This window comes from Acanthisitta chloris, unplaced genomic scaffold, assembly GCF_000695815.1.
Source record: "Acanthisitta chloris isolate BGI_N310 unplaced genomic scaffold, ASM69581v1 scaffold9688, whole genome shotgun sequence".
Classification (NCBI taxonomy): Eukaryota; Metazoa; Chordata; class Aves; order Passeriformes; family Acanthisittidae; genus Acanthisitta; species Acanthisitta chloris.
In genome coordinates, this window is record NW_008686538.1 from 1 (window position 1) to 15,247 (window position 15,247).

Here is a 15,247-nt window from a genome sequence, read left to right on the forward strand (position 1 = left end):
GGGAGCGGCGCCTGTGGCGCTGCTTGTGCTGCCGGGACGGGGCAGGGTCCGGCACGGACACTCTGCGCTCCCTGAGAGGCAAAGTGCATGGGTCCTGTGTTGGATCCCGAGGTAAAACGCTTCGTCCTTGTTTTGGTTCGGCCCAAAGCTAATTAAATGTGTTAGCAGCACGTTGAAAGTTCTGAGTGCGTAGGGAAGGATCCTAGCGCAATTCGCAGCAGCGACTCTGCGGGACTTGGTGGGGAGTGCTAGGAAAGTTGCTGAAAGGCAGGTGAAGTGTGTGATTAAACACTTTGGGTGTGCACAGCTCCTGCAGCGATAAAACAGAACTGCCTCCCCTCACGAGCGACAGCAGTTTGTCCCACAGCTGGCTCTGAGCCCCTCAGCCTGGGCCCCGGGTTTGCTTGGATTCTAAACTCCTTATAGCATATATCTTCCACTTTATTTTTAGGTTCCTCAGTCGATTGTGAAGGGTTCTGAAAAATAAGTGAAATGAGTACCCTTCCCTCTGTTCCTCAGGAGCTTTATTTACTGCCCTGACAGTTTTATGCCTTGTTGAAGGAGGAACATTTTTCAGCTTATAGTGCTCTCGTCTACTGAGAGGGTGAAAAGCCAGTGGTGCTCCATAATAATTCAGTGGCAATTATATTCTCATTTCAGCTTTATATTAAGACATGGTGACTGACTTTGATGAAAAACATGATGACTACTTAATATCCCTTCAGCAGAGAAACCGGTAAGATTACATTTGTTACCAGTATTGGGGGTGAAATGTCTCTTGTGTTGTATCTAATCTTAGCAGTTGTGACTGAAGTGTGACTTGCTGTGCCTTAAAGCATTCAGGTGTTTCTCTTTTCTTCTCTTTGTCTGCTAAATACATCAAAGTTTTTACATCTTGAGGAAATGACAATGTGTATTCAGCATTTAAAAGATGGATTCATTTATTAATAATAGTTACTGTTTCCATGGCTGACAGGAGCTTTTTTCTTTGAAGAGTAAGAGCTTGTAGACTCAGTAACCGGCAGCTCACACTGTGTGAGGATGTAGTTATGGGCAAGGTTTTTGTTGCTTTTGCCAACTTTAGTGTCTTTCAGACAAGTTTCCAATGTTTGAACTCTTTGATATGAACTCTTTGATCATGTGTTCCTGACATTGCTCTCTGGCCAGATGAACTTCACAGGTTAATTCAGAGGGACCTTACAGAACTTTCTTCTTCCTTTCCCACAAGCCATAAAATTTTTACTCAAATTCTATGACAAACTGGTTTGGTGAAAAGACCAAGAAGAAGCCACAACTATGTTAAAAACCAGCCAATTTTTGTGACCACAGGTTGATTTTGTAGTCTCTTAAAGGAGTTCTAGGAAAGAATAAAACCAATTTATTTAATAATTCAAACAACTTACATTCTTAGTATCAGAGCTCTCACTAGGATGATGCCCATCTCCTGGCCTGCATGCCACTCACCCTAGGAATTAGGATGGACTGGTTGTAACACATGGTGAAAGGAGAGAAGATGAGCATTGGCAAAGGGAGAGTGGTTGTTTCACTGAAATTGAGCCTGGGAAATGCTGTTTCTTTATATTATTTTAACCAGCCTTTTCATTTTCTGGTATCTCCCAACTGCAGCTATTGACTGGGGGCTTTCCACCTCAGGTTTCAAAACAGAAATTATCTTTTTCATTTTTATTCTTGGAAAGAGCTCAACAATTTTGAAGCTTTTTGAAATTCTAAGTGAAACCCTTAAGAAGAAATGTGAAATATCCTACCAAATGGAAAAAATAATGAGAAACAACATGGAAAGCATCTCAGAAGGGAGAGGCTTGGTCAGACTTCCTCTGGCACAGCGTGTGGGTACTCACAGAGGCAGCACAGAGCAGGAACAGGTCCTGGAATCTGCACGCTAGAAATGCTACTTGTACTGTGAACATATTTCTTATCTTTGTTCCATGGTGTGTTGTTGTATTTATTGCTGATCTGACCATCTGTATGTGCACTGTGTAAGGATGAATTATTGTCCTTTCTACTTCAGGCAGTTGGAAAGGTTAAAAATAAAAGATTCTGTGCAAATCAAACTGGAGCGGTTAGAAAAAGGCTTTTCTCAGTATGTGAATGGAGCTAACTCAGAGCCAAAAAAGTGCCGCAGGAAAATCAACTCCCAGAGCTGCCTTGGAAATGTGACACAGAGCACCAGGGCCAAGGGTGAGTTACATGGGAGCCTGACAGGGACTGCAGTCTAGAACTGCTTGAAACATGCACCCAGCAGAGCTGTGACTCAGTCCATGAGGTCACTGGTCAGGCTGTGGTAAAGAGGCAGCAGCACCTGAGCTTGGTGGAATGAAATTCCACGGGACTCTCATCGGAGTGCTTCAGCTGGTTGTGTGTAAGGAACAGTCTCTGCAAGACCCTACCAGTTTCTCAGCTGATCCCTGAATAATTCCAAGGTTTAACTTCCCTGCCTCTTCATTTGTTAAACAGCTCTAACTAAAACTAGGAGATTAGAAATGTATATAGCTGTCAGTGTGAAACAGTGGTGTGTCTGCCTGACACAGAACACTGGTAATGTGATTTAAATTCTGGTGGACTTCAATGGTATCTCAGTCTGGTGTCCTGAGGACAAATGACATTTGATGGCATAGGCAGTAATCAAATTATATGCAGTAATAGCTGCATTAAGCTCATAAATTATATTTAACCCATAATAGTTGTTTTAAACAGGCAGCTAATCTTTATTTAAATATTTGAAGTAAAGGAAATCTCCCATTTTCTCCCAGTGATTAGTTGGCTTTATCCAAAGAGGTATTTGTTTCTAATTTAAGCTTGTCTGTCATGGAGAGCAGTGTAGTGACAGAAGTAATTTTGCATGCATGAAGGTATAAAGTATGAGCTTACTGGTGTTCTAATCTGTTTAGCATAATGAAAAGGAAGTTGATTTCTCCCAATCCCTGTGTAAAGCAGTTTATCAGCCTTAGTCAACTACCTTCACACTTGCTCCAACCTGTCTGTCTCAAGTGTGGAGTTTTTAACTTGCTATACAGATAATGTCTGCTTAAGCTTTATTTTCTCCTAAAAATGAAGAGAAGGAGTTTAAAAAGTTACTTAATGTGATACATTATCAAATCCTGGGCTGCATCCAAAGGAGTGTGGGCAGCAGGTCAAAAGAGGTGATTCTCCCCCTCTGCTCTGGTGAGACCCACCTGGAACACTGCACACAGTTCTGGTGTCCTCAACATAAGAAGGACATGGAACTGTTGGAGCAAGTCCAGAGGAGGCCACCAAGTTGCTAAGAGCACTGGAGCATCTCCCCTATGAAGATTGGGGAGTCTCTAAGCTTAGTCCTTTATTTTTATGGTCGCTTAATGCCATTTGATTCAGTTAAGGTAGAATAGTTGTCTTAGGAACCTTTAAAGACTTCACTGGCAGTCTCTGTTCCTTTCCTCAACTCCATCAGCTTAAAGACTGGCATTACATCTGCAGAAGAGAACTCAGTGTTTTGCTGGTTTTAACTATCCTGTGGTGTTGTTCTAAACACATGAAGCTGCAGTGAAACTTATCAACTGAATCATCATCCTGTCATTTTTTTCCTCTTCCATTTGATTTTGCTTCTAGAGTCCAGAGTGGGAGTTATTGGTGATCTGTATGAGCTTCTTGCCTGGGGGTTGTACCTTAGCAATTTTGTGATCTCTTTCATTTCCAGGCATTTTTTCTCAATGATTGAATATGATTTTGCTTACAGAAATGATTCCTAGCTGAGATACAGCACTGAGTTTTCTTCCCTATCCATCTCCCATAAGAGTTATTGCATCATTTATTACTTCTAAAGTATCCATCTATAGGACTAGTCTTCACTGAAAAATTAGGAATGTGTGATACTTAATAATCCAGAATGGGCACAAATCCCTCTTTGTGGCTCCTGAATGTGTCATTATAAATCTGTTTGCAGCACTATTTTCTTTGTCTGTGTTCCCTGGGAGTAATTAATGATAAGAGTGATTGATAACTTTTTATGCCTAGATTTGACAAGGGAATGAAAGTAGCTAATGGGCCTGTAGGGTAGTGAAGCTCCAGGTGCACTTCCATTGCTTTGGGTGCATAACCCAGACAGAGTTTGACACTTAGGTTTGTTCTTCTAGTGAATGTCTGTGTGGTTACAAAGGTGTGGCTCAAGGGTAGCATGGGGTTTGCTTTAGTTCTGCCTGATATTTTGATGATGTGCTCCTCAGTTCTTGGCTTGGCTACTAGAGTGGGCACTGTCAGCTCAAGTCTCCAAGGGAATTATACCAATGGACCTATTCTGTGTACTGAAACAGGTAGTGGTTGGTATTCAGATCCCATCCCACCAAAGAGAAGGATGTTTTTGCTCTAAAGTAATGCTTGTTGCACAGATGTCTAGCTCAGCTGCATCAGCCTCTGCCTGGCATTTAAACTACTGTTTTTCCTGGGTTTAGAGACACATGGGTGCCGCGATGGAGAGACGGGACGCAGCTTGATGCAAGCAACATGTCCGTTTATTGTTGTTTTTCACAAATCCTTATAGTCCCTTTGCTTAGCATATTCCCTGCTGATTGGCTTATTTTAAACATTAGGTGTGTACCAATTGGTCAACCTAAGGCACAACAACTTGTTGTTTTACCCCAGCAACATCCCAGCAACTTCCCAACTCGGGGCTGGTGAGCCAGCACGCAGGCGCTTTCTGTTCAAGGGTCCCATGTCCACACCTACTCTTCCCAAGGCCCTCAGGCAACAAGTCCTAACACATCCCCTGGCTAGCCCAGACATGCTGGAGCCTTGCTGAATGCAGCCAGGCCACTCCCCACACATGGGTCCATCACTAAATACTTATATAATCCTGAGAACCAAATACTCAGCAGTGGTAGCAACAGGCCTACCCCATCCGCCTTTCCTACTTTCATCTGTAGGACACGAGTGGCTTCTGGGCAGTTAGAAGAGGTGGATTCCTTCAGGACTGAAAGTGCAAGGTGCTTCCAAATCTGCCCAAAGCAGTGACTGAATCTGTCCACACCTGTAGTATTGTAACCTCAGGCCAGTTTACCCTCAGTACCACAAGAGCTCCACAGCAATCAGCCCCAATGCTAATGACTGCAGAGTATTGCTGGAGTTAATTAGGAATAGCCTAATGGAGTAGCTGGAGCTCTAGCTGGGAAGGACTGTGTTTTTTCCTTGTACCAATCCATTCCTTTCCCCCTCTGTTCCTAGTCCTTTTCATGCCTAAGAGTCAGATACTTTGTGCCGAAGCAGTAGAACAACATCCTGTTCTTGCTCTGGAACGTTATGATCACACTAAATTAACATAAGCACACACTATTCCCCCAGGAATTGTCCTGCCCTGTACCTGTTCTCTCCTATCTGCTTGTACCAGCATTTGTGCAGTCTCACAGTGAACCAGATTCACAGAACAGCTGAGGTGGGAAGGGACCTCTGGACCATCTAGCCCAAGGCCCTGCCAAGGCAGATTACACAAGAGGCTGTAATTAAAAGTAGTCTTTTGTTTCTCCTCAGTGAAAACTTGCCCATATCAGTTCTCTGAACAGGTCACCACACAGGTACATGTAGGGTCATCCAACCCAGGAAAGAAAATGTGCTATTGAGAGTTGTAATGAACAGCCTGATCTAATTTGAAGTAAGCCCTGCTTTAACTGGAAAGCTGGACTAGGTGACCCCAGAGGTTCCTTCCAAATTAAATCTTTCTGTGATTCTATGACCTTTGTAGGACAGTTCCTTCTCTTATTGGTAGTGCTGGTTTCTGCTGGCTTAGGGTGCCCATTAAATTATGGCTTAAAGAAAAAAAAGCTTTGCATCAGCTGTTTTTCTCCACTGAGAAGAAATGGAAGCTGTAAATCTGTCTTGGCCATAGGAAATGAGATGCCTTTATTTAGGATGCTACTGAGAGTGTTGGTGATGCCCTTGTTCCAAACTTCAACAAACCCACAACTGGTCAGTGTCTAAAATGGACTGACTTTTCTGCTGTTGTGATACCATTCCCATGTCCAACACTCACTCCCCTGTCCTCAGCTGGGGAAAAGAAAGACATCAAACCAAAATCAAAATGAGAATTAACGGGTATATTGTCACATCTTGTATTTTTACTTTGTCTTCTAATTCTTACCTCTCTGTCCTGAAACATCAGCCAAGCTAGGAGAGAGGAAGGCCCAAGAATGCAGCACACAGAGTGCACCAAGCAAGGTACAACGCAGAAGTTGGCTGCAGGTAAGAGGCAGTTGGAAAGAATATGTCTGGGAATTAATTCTTAGGTCGTAAATGATTTTAGGGGGAATTGTTTGCAACTAGTAGATAGAGGGCAGTTGGAATTCTCCTTGAATCTGAGTCTTGTCTTGGTCTGGATGCTGAGTGACCATGTGAAATTATACCCTGGTGGGTTTTGTGTCTGCTTTGAAGGCTAAAGCAGCACATCTCCTTGCAAAGGTCTTCTCAGTGATGCCTGTCACAGAAACCTTGACTGGTTGAGTGTATCCTCCAGCAGAATAGCTATATCACTGGACATCTCTGTTGGCAGAGAATTTCTCTAGTGTGAAAGGTGGAGAAACTAATTTTGGAGAGGCATCCCTGCCTGTCACTCTGCAGTAGTATTGAGACACACACAAGTGTAATTTGCATAGCTTGAGTTGAGACTTCTCCCTGTGGAAAATGTCTGCAGCAAACTTTAGAAGTTTTTCCACTTACCTGGGGAGGTGAGAGGGTTAACCCTGATGGACACTCACTTGAATGCCCAACACATGATGTGTGCAGGGCCTGACCCACTCTGGGGACAGCAGCAGCTGGGGAGTTTGACCAGTTAAACCATAATGCCAGAGCTCAAAGGTGAGCTCAGGACAGACAGAAACCTTCTCTGGAACAGAGGGGAAAAGTAGTGCTTGATTTAGACATTGTTATGTCAAATGTGATGATTATTCTTTCCTACTGCCGATAGCACAAAAGAAATCTAATTTCTCTGTGTGCTCCTTTTCACAGAAAACTGTGACAATTAGAACAGAAAAAGGGGATAAACTCTACATTAAACCATCTCTGGAGTACTCTGAGGATTTTGAACCTTATGAAAGCTTGAGTGTGGAAACAGATGGTGATGATCCTCTCCATTCCTCCCAGGTACAACTGGCAGTTGCCTTCTCTTGTTCATGGAAGTGTCAGTTTATCAATCTTAGCTGGAGCATGCAAACCCAGTATATAGTGGTTTCTTCAGGTTGTGATTTTGCGTTGATGAGATGTGACAAAAAGAAGGAAAAAATGAAAAGTAAAGACTCTGAAAATCTCATCTCCTTCAACAGCACTGCAAAATATGAAGTCCTCTTTGTAAGAGGTAGAATATTGTCCTGTTGGATTGAATCAATCCAACATTGATTTCCTGCAGGGAGCCTCTTGCAGTTCACTTGATGGTTGTCCATGTGAATGTCACTCCTGCCTGTCAGGTTAGAGTAAGCTTAAACAACAGCCTTTTCTGGGTTTGGGTTAGTCTTTGAATAATGATGCTAAAATTGTCACATGTCACTGTTTTACCTAACAAAACTCAGACTGAAGTTTAGAAAATATTCTAATCAATGCAGTTGCTTTTCATCAAGGACTGTTATTGTTTGGACTGTGTAGCCTTCCATTTTATTACTGATTGCAGTTTGTTCTAACACACTTCACAACTATCCTTAAAAAAACGAGTAAATGAGCAAAACTTATCAATGTTTTTCTGCCTACTCAATTAGTGGCATACATAAAGCTTTTCTGGGTAGTGGAGTAGCATGTGTATATGGAACTGTCTACAGATGCTACTACTGACATCAGAGAAACTTCCCAAGCACATTTTCCCAGCTTACATCTTTCTTTCCTACATTGCTCTCAAGTTTATGATGATTTTTTTTTTTTGCTTTACAAACTGGTAACTTCTTTACAGTGATGGATATTTAGAATCTTCTATGTGTAAGTACTAAGCTAATAATTTTAAACCAAGACCCAACTTTTCTCCTTATTCCAAATGGAAATATTTTGGATTCTCCTGAAGCTACAATGTGTTTTTTGAATGTCTTGACTCATGCAGGTGCATGAGGTTTCAAACTAAAAGAAAGCTTTGTACAATTTCCTGGCAAATAACTAGAAATATTAGTCTTGACTGTCACGAGGACATGCTGGATCTCAAGGCTCAGGTTGCTTATAAACCCTCATTTGAACCTACCTTTGGCAGCTCTTTGTAAAATGTTTCTGTCAACACAGATTTCCTAACAAGTGTAATCTGTAACACCTTGAAGCTTTCATTGCAAGCTGAACATACACTTGTCACAGCTCATTTGTACCCAACGTGGCTTCAGGTTTTCATTTTCCTCAGTCTGTTTACCTGTATTTATCTCAAAACTCTAATACCAACAAAGCAGGGGAGAAAAAGCATTTAAAAATGCCAGGTCTTTCCCTTTTGCATTCATCAAGGCACACAGCTCTCCAGCATCATCTGTGCTGTTTGTGGCATGTGATGAGAGAGGAAGGGCAGTTTTTTTCCTCAGTAAATTTCAAAATAGATTAATTTTTGGATGAAATCCGGTTACAGTGTGTCCACTTCAAAGGAGTCTGTGCAAACTGGAAGCTCAGCCCATTAGACCTCAACTCTTTTCTACTGGTTTTTGAAGTCCAGATGTGTACCAGACAGGACTATTACAATCTATCCAAGTGCTTCTAAAGAAGTTGCTGTTACATGAGCTTGGCAGTCTTGTGAACACATTTGGAAATTCTGGATTGCAGAGACTCTTCCAATAGCAACAGCTGTGTGAGACTGGAAAAATACACGTCCTTGCCCTGTCCCTTACCTGCTGTTTGTAACTTGCTCCTAAAAATTGATTTTTGCTTGTAAAAACTCCTTGGCCTACAGAATGTTCCTGCAAGGATTCGGATGATAAGGGACAAAGGTGTTGTAGGATGATTTTTCCTTTACAAACCCTCCTCAGAGGAGTGCAGACATGACAGGGAAATGTGAACATTTCTGGCTGCATCACTACTCTCAATTCATGAGAGGATTTTTCTTTCTCCTAGGGAGGAAGAGGCAGCCACACTGGTTTATTTTAAAACACACTTTTGAGTTTTCCTGACAATTTCTTTGTATTGCAGCAGGGTTTGAGCAGAAGCTTGCAATGCAGTACAGAAGAGGAAAGGATGGAGGAAGACTCTCTTTGTGAGGATTGTGACTCTGTTGAAGAGGATGTGATTTCAGAGCCATCTCCCACTGAGGAAGCAATGCCAAGCTTTGAAGGCCTTGAGTTGCATAGCAGTGGGTCACTGCAGAAAGAAGCTCCTGAACATCAGGATGGTGGGAGATGCTCTGGCCTTGATTCTGGTGTCCCTACTGTGCTGGAGTTCAGCCAGGATCCTAGTGAGTCTCTGTGTTAGACACCACACTGCACTGCAATCATTCTCTGAGTGAGCATTGCTTGTAAGGGACTGGCTGCTGGTTAACCTTTAGGGGTTAGTCCATACTCTCATAATGCTCTCAAATCTCCTGATTTGGGAGACTTGCATCCTCTTGCTACTATATTAAGGACTTTTTTTTTTTTTTTTGCAAAGCAGAGGTATAGCCCTGGTTAATGCCCCTGCATCACCAGGCCTAGACACTGAAACTACGATTGTCTGAGACTGTCTATGAGATTTCTCAAGAGATTATTATGGTTTTAACATATTTTTGAATGGTTTTTGCAGTAATCCAGGCAGCCAAACCTTCCCACTCTCAAGCTGATTTGACATCCTGGGTACTGGATACTTGTTGTCACAGTATGTGCTATTCATCCCTGATGAAAGATTTGAACCACTTCTTTCTGTCTCCTTTGGACACCTCAATCCCACAACCAATTACTGAGTCTCAAAGCTGTTTAGCTTGCTAAAGGTGGAGAGTTCAGGCAGAAACCAGACCTAGACCTACATTCAATAATCCAAATTCCCTCCCCACTCATTTTAGGTGCAGTAATTGGTTTTGGTTGTTGGTTGGGGTTTGGTTTTTTTTAATCTGTAGTAAATTGCATAAATTAAGAAGAACAATCTTGGAATAAATTGAGTGCTGCTCTCATTAGCATAGATGTGAGTGGAGTGTGAATGGGGAGGGTGTAGAGGAAGAGATAGGAAAAAGGGATGGAGCTGCAGTGAGATGATGATCTTTGGGGAAAGTGCAGGATTTTTTTTGTTCAGAAGGAAGTCTCAAAGCTGTAAACAATTGTCAAATAAAAAAAGAAAAGTACTCCCATGAACTACACTAGGCAGCCCTCTCCTCCTCTGTAACTCCTAAACAGGAATATTTTGGTCTGTATTTTAAGAACTTGTTTTGGTATAACTGTGTTAACAAGTGACTCGGGAGTTATTTTGGATTTGCTTTTCTTGACATGAATGCAGGTAAATGTCTGGTAGAGATGAGATATATTGGTAGATTATAATACTTTTGTTTGCATAAGTTAGTGCAAACAATGCACATTTGCTTCTCCATCAACAGAACAGTGTCAGTGAGAGGGGGGGAGCATGGAGGTTACCATTTTACCTATGCCAACAGAATTAAAGTGGCAAAACTCTAGCAGTTAAGATCATTTTTCCCAGGCTGGCTGCTCCTAAAGAACTTGAAAGTTGATTATTTGTGTTTCCTTATTACCTTGCAGAAGTGAAGGCAAAGCATGTTCTCTCAGTAAAGAGAAAGGACAGTGCTGAGTTGTACATCCCTGTCAGACCAGTCCTGGTAACACGCAAAGCCACTCGGCCACTCTCTGCTGGGTTCCTGCACCAGGAAAGACAGGAAAGGATTTCTTCTAGTAAGAAATAAGAATATTATGATGTCAATATCCAACCTAACCCTCCCCTGGCAGAGCTTGAGTCTGTGCCCTCTTGTCCTGCTGCTGGTTGCCTGGGAGAAGAGACCAACCCCCACCTGACTCCAACCTCCTGTCAGGGAGTTGCAGAGGGTGAGAAGGTCTCCCCTGAGCCTCCTCTTCTCCAGGCTGAACACCCCCAGCTCCCTCAGCCTCTCCTCATGGCACTTGTGCTCAGATCAGATATTTCACATATGTGCTGTGTAATGTTCCTCCCTTGTATGTCCAAGCAAATGAATGTTTCTTCCTTCTCGTGGTGCCAGGGCCCTTGAGTCGACCAGAGTGGCCACTGTCAGCAACTAGGAAGAACATGTGTGAGAAGGATCCTGATCAGTCTGTTTCAGCTGTGCTTCAAGCAATGCGTATTGAAAATGAAATCTTGCAGAGAGATCTGCTGAGGCAAACAGTTTCCACAAGCTCACAAAAGGTATGGCAAAGTAGAGAAGAGAGCTGTTTGATCAAGTAGCAAAACCCCCAGGAATGACAATCCTTTGCACATTAGGATCATGCACGATTGAATGGTGATGCCTCTGAAGTGTAATTGAATTTGTATTATTCTTCCATAGGGTTGTTTTCTTAATCTGCTTCCTCAGCATAACATCCTGCAGCTCTCTCTTGATTACAGGGATCACTGAGCAACTGATAGACCAGCCATATGATCTGTCTATACAGTCAAGTGCACAGCTGCAGGCCCAGTTGAGCCATTTTCATCCTGGAAGCTTCTTAAACAAGATAATATTTGATTTGCATCCCAATAAATCCTAACTTCCTACTGGACTCATTAATATGGGCACTGTTCCCTGTTAGTACATCCTCTGCTTTTGGAGCAGAGCTGTCATGGACATTGCTAGATCTTACTGAGGAGGAGCTGCTGTGGGTTTTCTGCATCAATGCATGTACATCTCTTGTCTCCAACAACCATGTTTTAAAACAATCAAAAACTCATAAACCAAAAAATCATAAAAATGAGCAATCTCTTAGGTAGTCACTACTGATTGCTTTACTTTTTAAATGCAGAACTATGTTTTGTGCTAATAAAACTGAGGAGTTTGGGGCTTTGAAAGTCTTTATGGTTCATTTTTGGAGGAAGAGAAAGTCTAGCAGACCTGTGCCAAGGCTTTGGCCAACTCTGAGCCCTACCAAATGGAATTTCCAGTACAGATCTATACACACACACTGAACAGTCCCCAGAGCATGCTTTTATGTTCCTTGTCTTCCACACAGGAGATCAAGCTGCAAGCTCAGCTGTTTCATTGCAAATCAAGACTGTGATCAGTTCTGTTAACTGTGCTTTAGCTCAGTATAGAGTTACAGATGAGCTGGGCCCAAACTTTGATTTGTTCCAGAGATGCAGACTGATACTCACTGGTATGTGGAGAACAATCTGAATGAAACGTGTCCATCTTTTTCTTACTTAGAAGAAATTTTCTGTTTCATCTGTTGTTTCTGCAATGGCTGAGCCTCCAGAAAAAAGCCAGACAAGTACTGCAGTCACAAAAGCTGTGGAGAGAATTTGTCCTGTTGGGAGCAGGTATATATATTTGCTTTAGGCTGAGTTCCTTTTCTGAAGAGAGATTTTCTTTAGTGGTTTCATGCCACTGCACCTGGTGATCTTCAGACACCTGAGACATCATGCAAGTAGTACCAAATCAGGGAAAAAGTTCCAGCCTTGGGCCAGTCTCTGTGGGTCAGGGATGTGCCAACATCTGTGTTTGTATTTCTCTCACCTGTGCATTCCTTTCTCACACTGCCTCAGACTCAGCTGTGAGCTGGAGCACAGGTTTTTAACCAACCTCTGTGTATCTAAGGCAGAAGGCTGCAAGGTGTCCTTCAGCCTGGGGGTACATGAACTTTTCGGGGGGGGGTGGGGGTGGGTTCATCCTATCACCTTTTCACCTTCATACCAACTAAATTATTCCTTTAAAAACACAGGAAATATGAGGAGGTATTGCATAAAAGATTATGTTGTTTCAGACAAAAGAAGATACTTCTGAAGGTCTTTCCACAGCCTGAGAGCCATTCTGCTTGTGCTAATGACAGATCCTGGTCTGGTGACAAAGCTGAAGTAGATCCCATCTTGAGAGAGAAGGTTTGTGCATATATGCACCATAATTGATGCTTCCCAGTATTACTGAAACAAAAGTGCATCTGTGTTCCACAGATTCTAACCCACATCAACTAATACACTTCTATCAGGGAAAGAACAAAGAGCTGTTTTCTCTTTAGGCTTTTTAAGACTGGTGATGTGGGGCAGAATTGGTGGAACCCAGAATGACTGAATGTCATCCAGATAAGCTTTCTACTTCTGACCCATCAGCATTGCACTCTTAAGAGTCTTTGTTTTGTTCCACATTTTAGTGTTTTGTCACTTATGTTTTCATCATATTTCATTTTGCTCCAGGTGACATCCAGTCAAGAAGTACATGATGCCATTTATGTGACTATGGAGCTTCTGTCCAACTGGGGGAATCCAGCCAATGTGGGCCTGAGGCAGGTGGAGTTTTTTGATTTCCAGAATGAGAAGATATTTGTGTCTCCTCATGACGTGGACATCCGCAACACTGACAACCCAGGGGACTTGTGCTGCTTGGCCAGTAAGAGCTTAAATGTAAGACTGCTTAGCCCTGGCTATTAAAATATCTCATTATATTTCTCTTACATTCTATCACCAGTTTTTTTTGTTGAGGTCATGATTGCATTTTGAACCTGCTGCATAGCAACTGTCTGATAATGTACAAAAAGGCCAATATTGCTTGTTACTAGCAAATTCAGCTTTTCTGTTCAAGGTGTTGGTATTGTTATAACTTTGTTCTAGAACAGACTTGGGTTAATTTGCCTGTCTTGCTTAACTAATCAGTTGAAGGAGAAACTTTACCTCTGCCTCCTGATGTATTAACTCTTGGATAAAAGAACACATTCCTCTTCAGAGTGCTTGATACTTCCCTTACTGTCCATCAGGTGCACCTTCAGTGCCCACACAAAGCAGTGTCTCATGCCAGTAGTATCCCATGAAATCTAAGACTAAAGGTTTCCACTTTCCCCTTGATCCAGTTCAAGTGTAATTCCTACTCCTTAACATATCAGATTCACCCTGATGGTGCAAAGGATTTTTGGGCTAGATTTTTTAGCTCTAGTTGCAAACACAGTAACTCCAGGCTCAAGTACATCACGTGAAGGCAAAGACATCACCATTGCTCTTTGTGATAAAACATGAGAGTCTTCCAGAGTTTGAGTTTTGGCATGGATTCATTAAGGTGCCTTCAGTTTCTGGTGTCAGACCTTTGACATGGTGAGGGGATTGTCACACCTGTGAGTTTGTTAACTCCAGTCCTAAGAAGTTACTTCCACCGATAAATGAAGTGATCTCCACAACTGCCTCTCACTCCAGACACAATACTTGTCCTGGCTCTGATACACCTTTTGTTATTTGGAAGGTCGTGTGCAGCTCTACAGAGAAACTAGTGAAGAGCATGAACAGATCTTTCCAGAGTCCATTTTGGTGCTGAGTCAGTTACCCTCCTGTGAAGGCACCTCTGGCTCTCAGTGCACACCAGAACGTACTGATTTCTGGGGTGTCAAGTCCTGACTTGAATGTCTGGAGGTGGATTGCTCATCAGAGGTTGTCTGCTGTTGGGAATTTATTTTTTAACTAGTCTTGTTCATAGTATGACTTCAAAAAACATGATCTAGCTTTGAAGCTGATCCTGGAGTTCACGCTGGTCTGAGGGCTATCTTTCATTTCTCTGATGTTAAGAGGTTTCTTTCTTTTATTTAGGAATAAACCTTTCTGGCACTGTTTATGCCCAAAAATGACATTCAGAGTAAGAATAGTCTCCCAAAGCTTTCTGAGAGGCCTCTGGGGCAGTGGCATCATGACTTGTGGGAGTTTGGGATACAGAGATGACCACTGAGAAGTGGATCAGTTCATGCTCTCTGTGGACAGGCTGGCAGAGCTCTGTCCTTGCCATCATTAGGCACATCTAAAGCACTCAGTAGGAAAGTTTTGTGGTTACTGCCTTCAGGACAAACTGAAAGATTCACTTCAGAGGGAAAGGATGTGGAAAAACACTGACTGTGTACCTGCTGTGTGACTGTATGTGCTGTGTATCCTTGAAAACAGAAAAGGAACTAACTTACTGGCTAATCTCAGATCAGTGAAATGTTAGCTGCATGTGTATTCACTTTGTGCCCCTGTTCATCTGTTTTGGGGCAACATTTGGCATCAAATGTATTAACATTGAACATTTTGATTTTGCAACTCTTTCCTTCTTGCTTCTTCCTGAGCTGCCACACATTCTATTCTTCCGTTTTTGAATGTGCAGAGGTAGCAGTTCTGAACACTGTCCAGAATTAGGCATTTTTTGGTGCTTAGAATCATAGACTCATAGAATTTTAGGGGT

The 15,247-nt window shown here is 42.4% G+C and overlaps 1 protein-coding gene across 1 annotated transcript in view; it reads left to right on the plus strand.

Moving 5' to 3' along the window:
- Nucleotides 1-674: 674 nt before the first annotated feature.
- Nucleotides 675-15,247, plus strand: part of KIAA0556 (KIAA0556 ortholog) — a 53,285-nt gene continuing 38,712 nt past the window's right edge. Inside the window, exons 1-9 of the mRNA XM_009080197.1 lie at nt 675-736; nt 2,030-2,199; nt 6,146-6,225; nt 6,988-7,122; nt 9,115-9,376; nt 11,078-11,274; nt 12,266-12,378; nt 12,822-12,936; nt 13,249-13,455. Coding sequence (XP_009078445.1) covers nt 675-736; nt 2,030-2,199; nt 6,146-6,225; nt 6,988-7,122; nt 9,115-9,376; nt 11,078-11,274; nt 12,266-12,378; nt 12,822-12,936; nt 13,249-13,455 — 1,341 coding nt within the window. The remainder of the gene's footprint in view (nt 737-2,029; nt 2,200-6,145; nt 6,226-6,987; nt 7,123-9,114; nt 9,377-11,077; nt 11,275-12,265; nt 12,379-12,821; nt 12,937-13,248; nt 13,456-15,247) is intronic.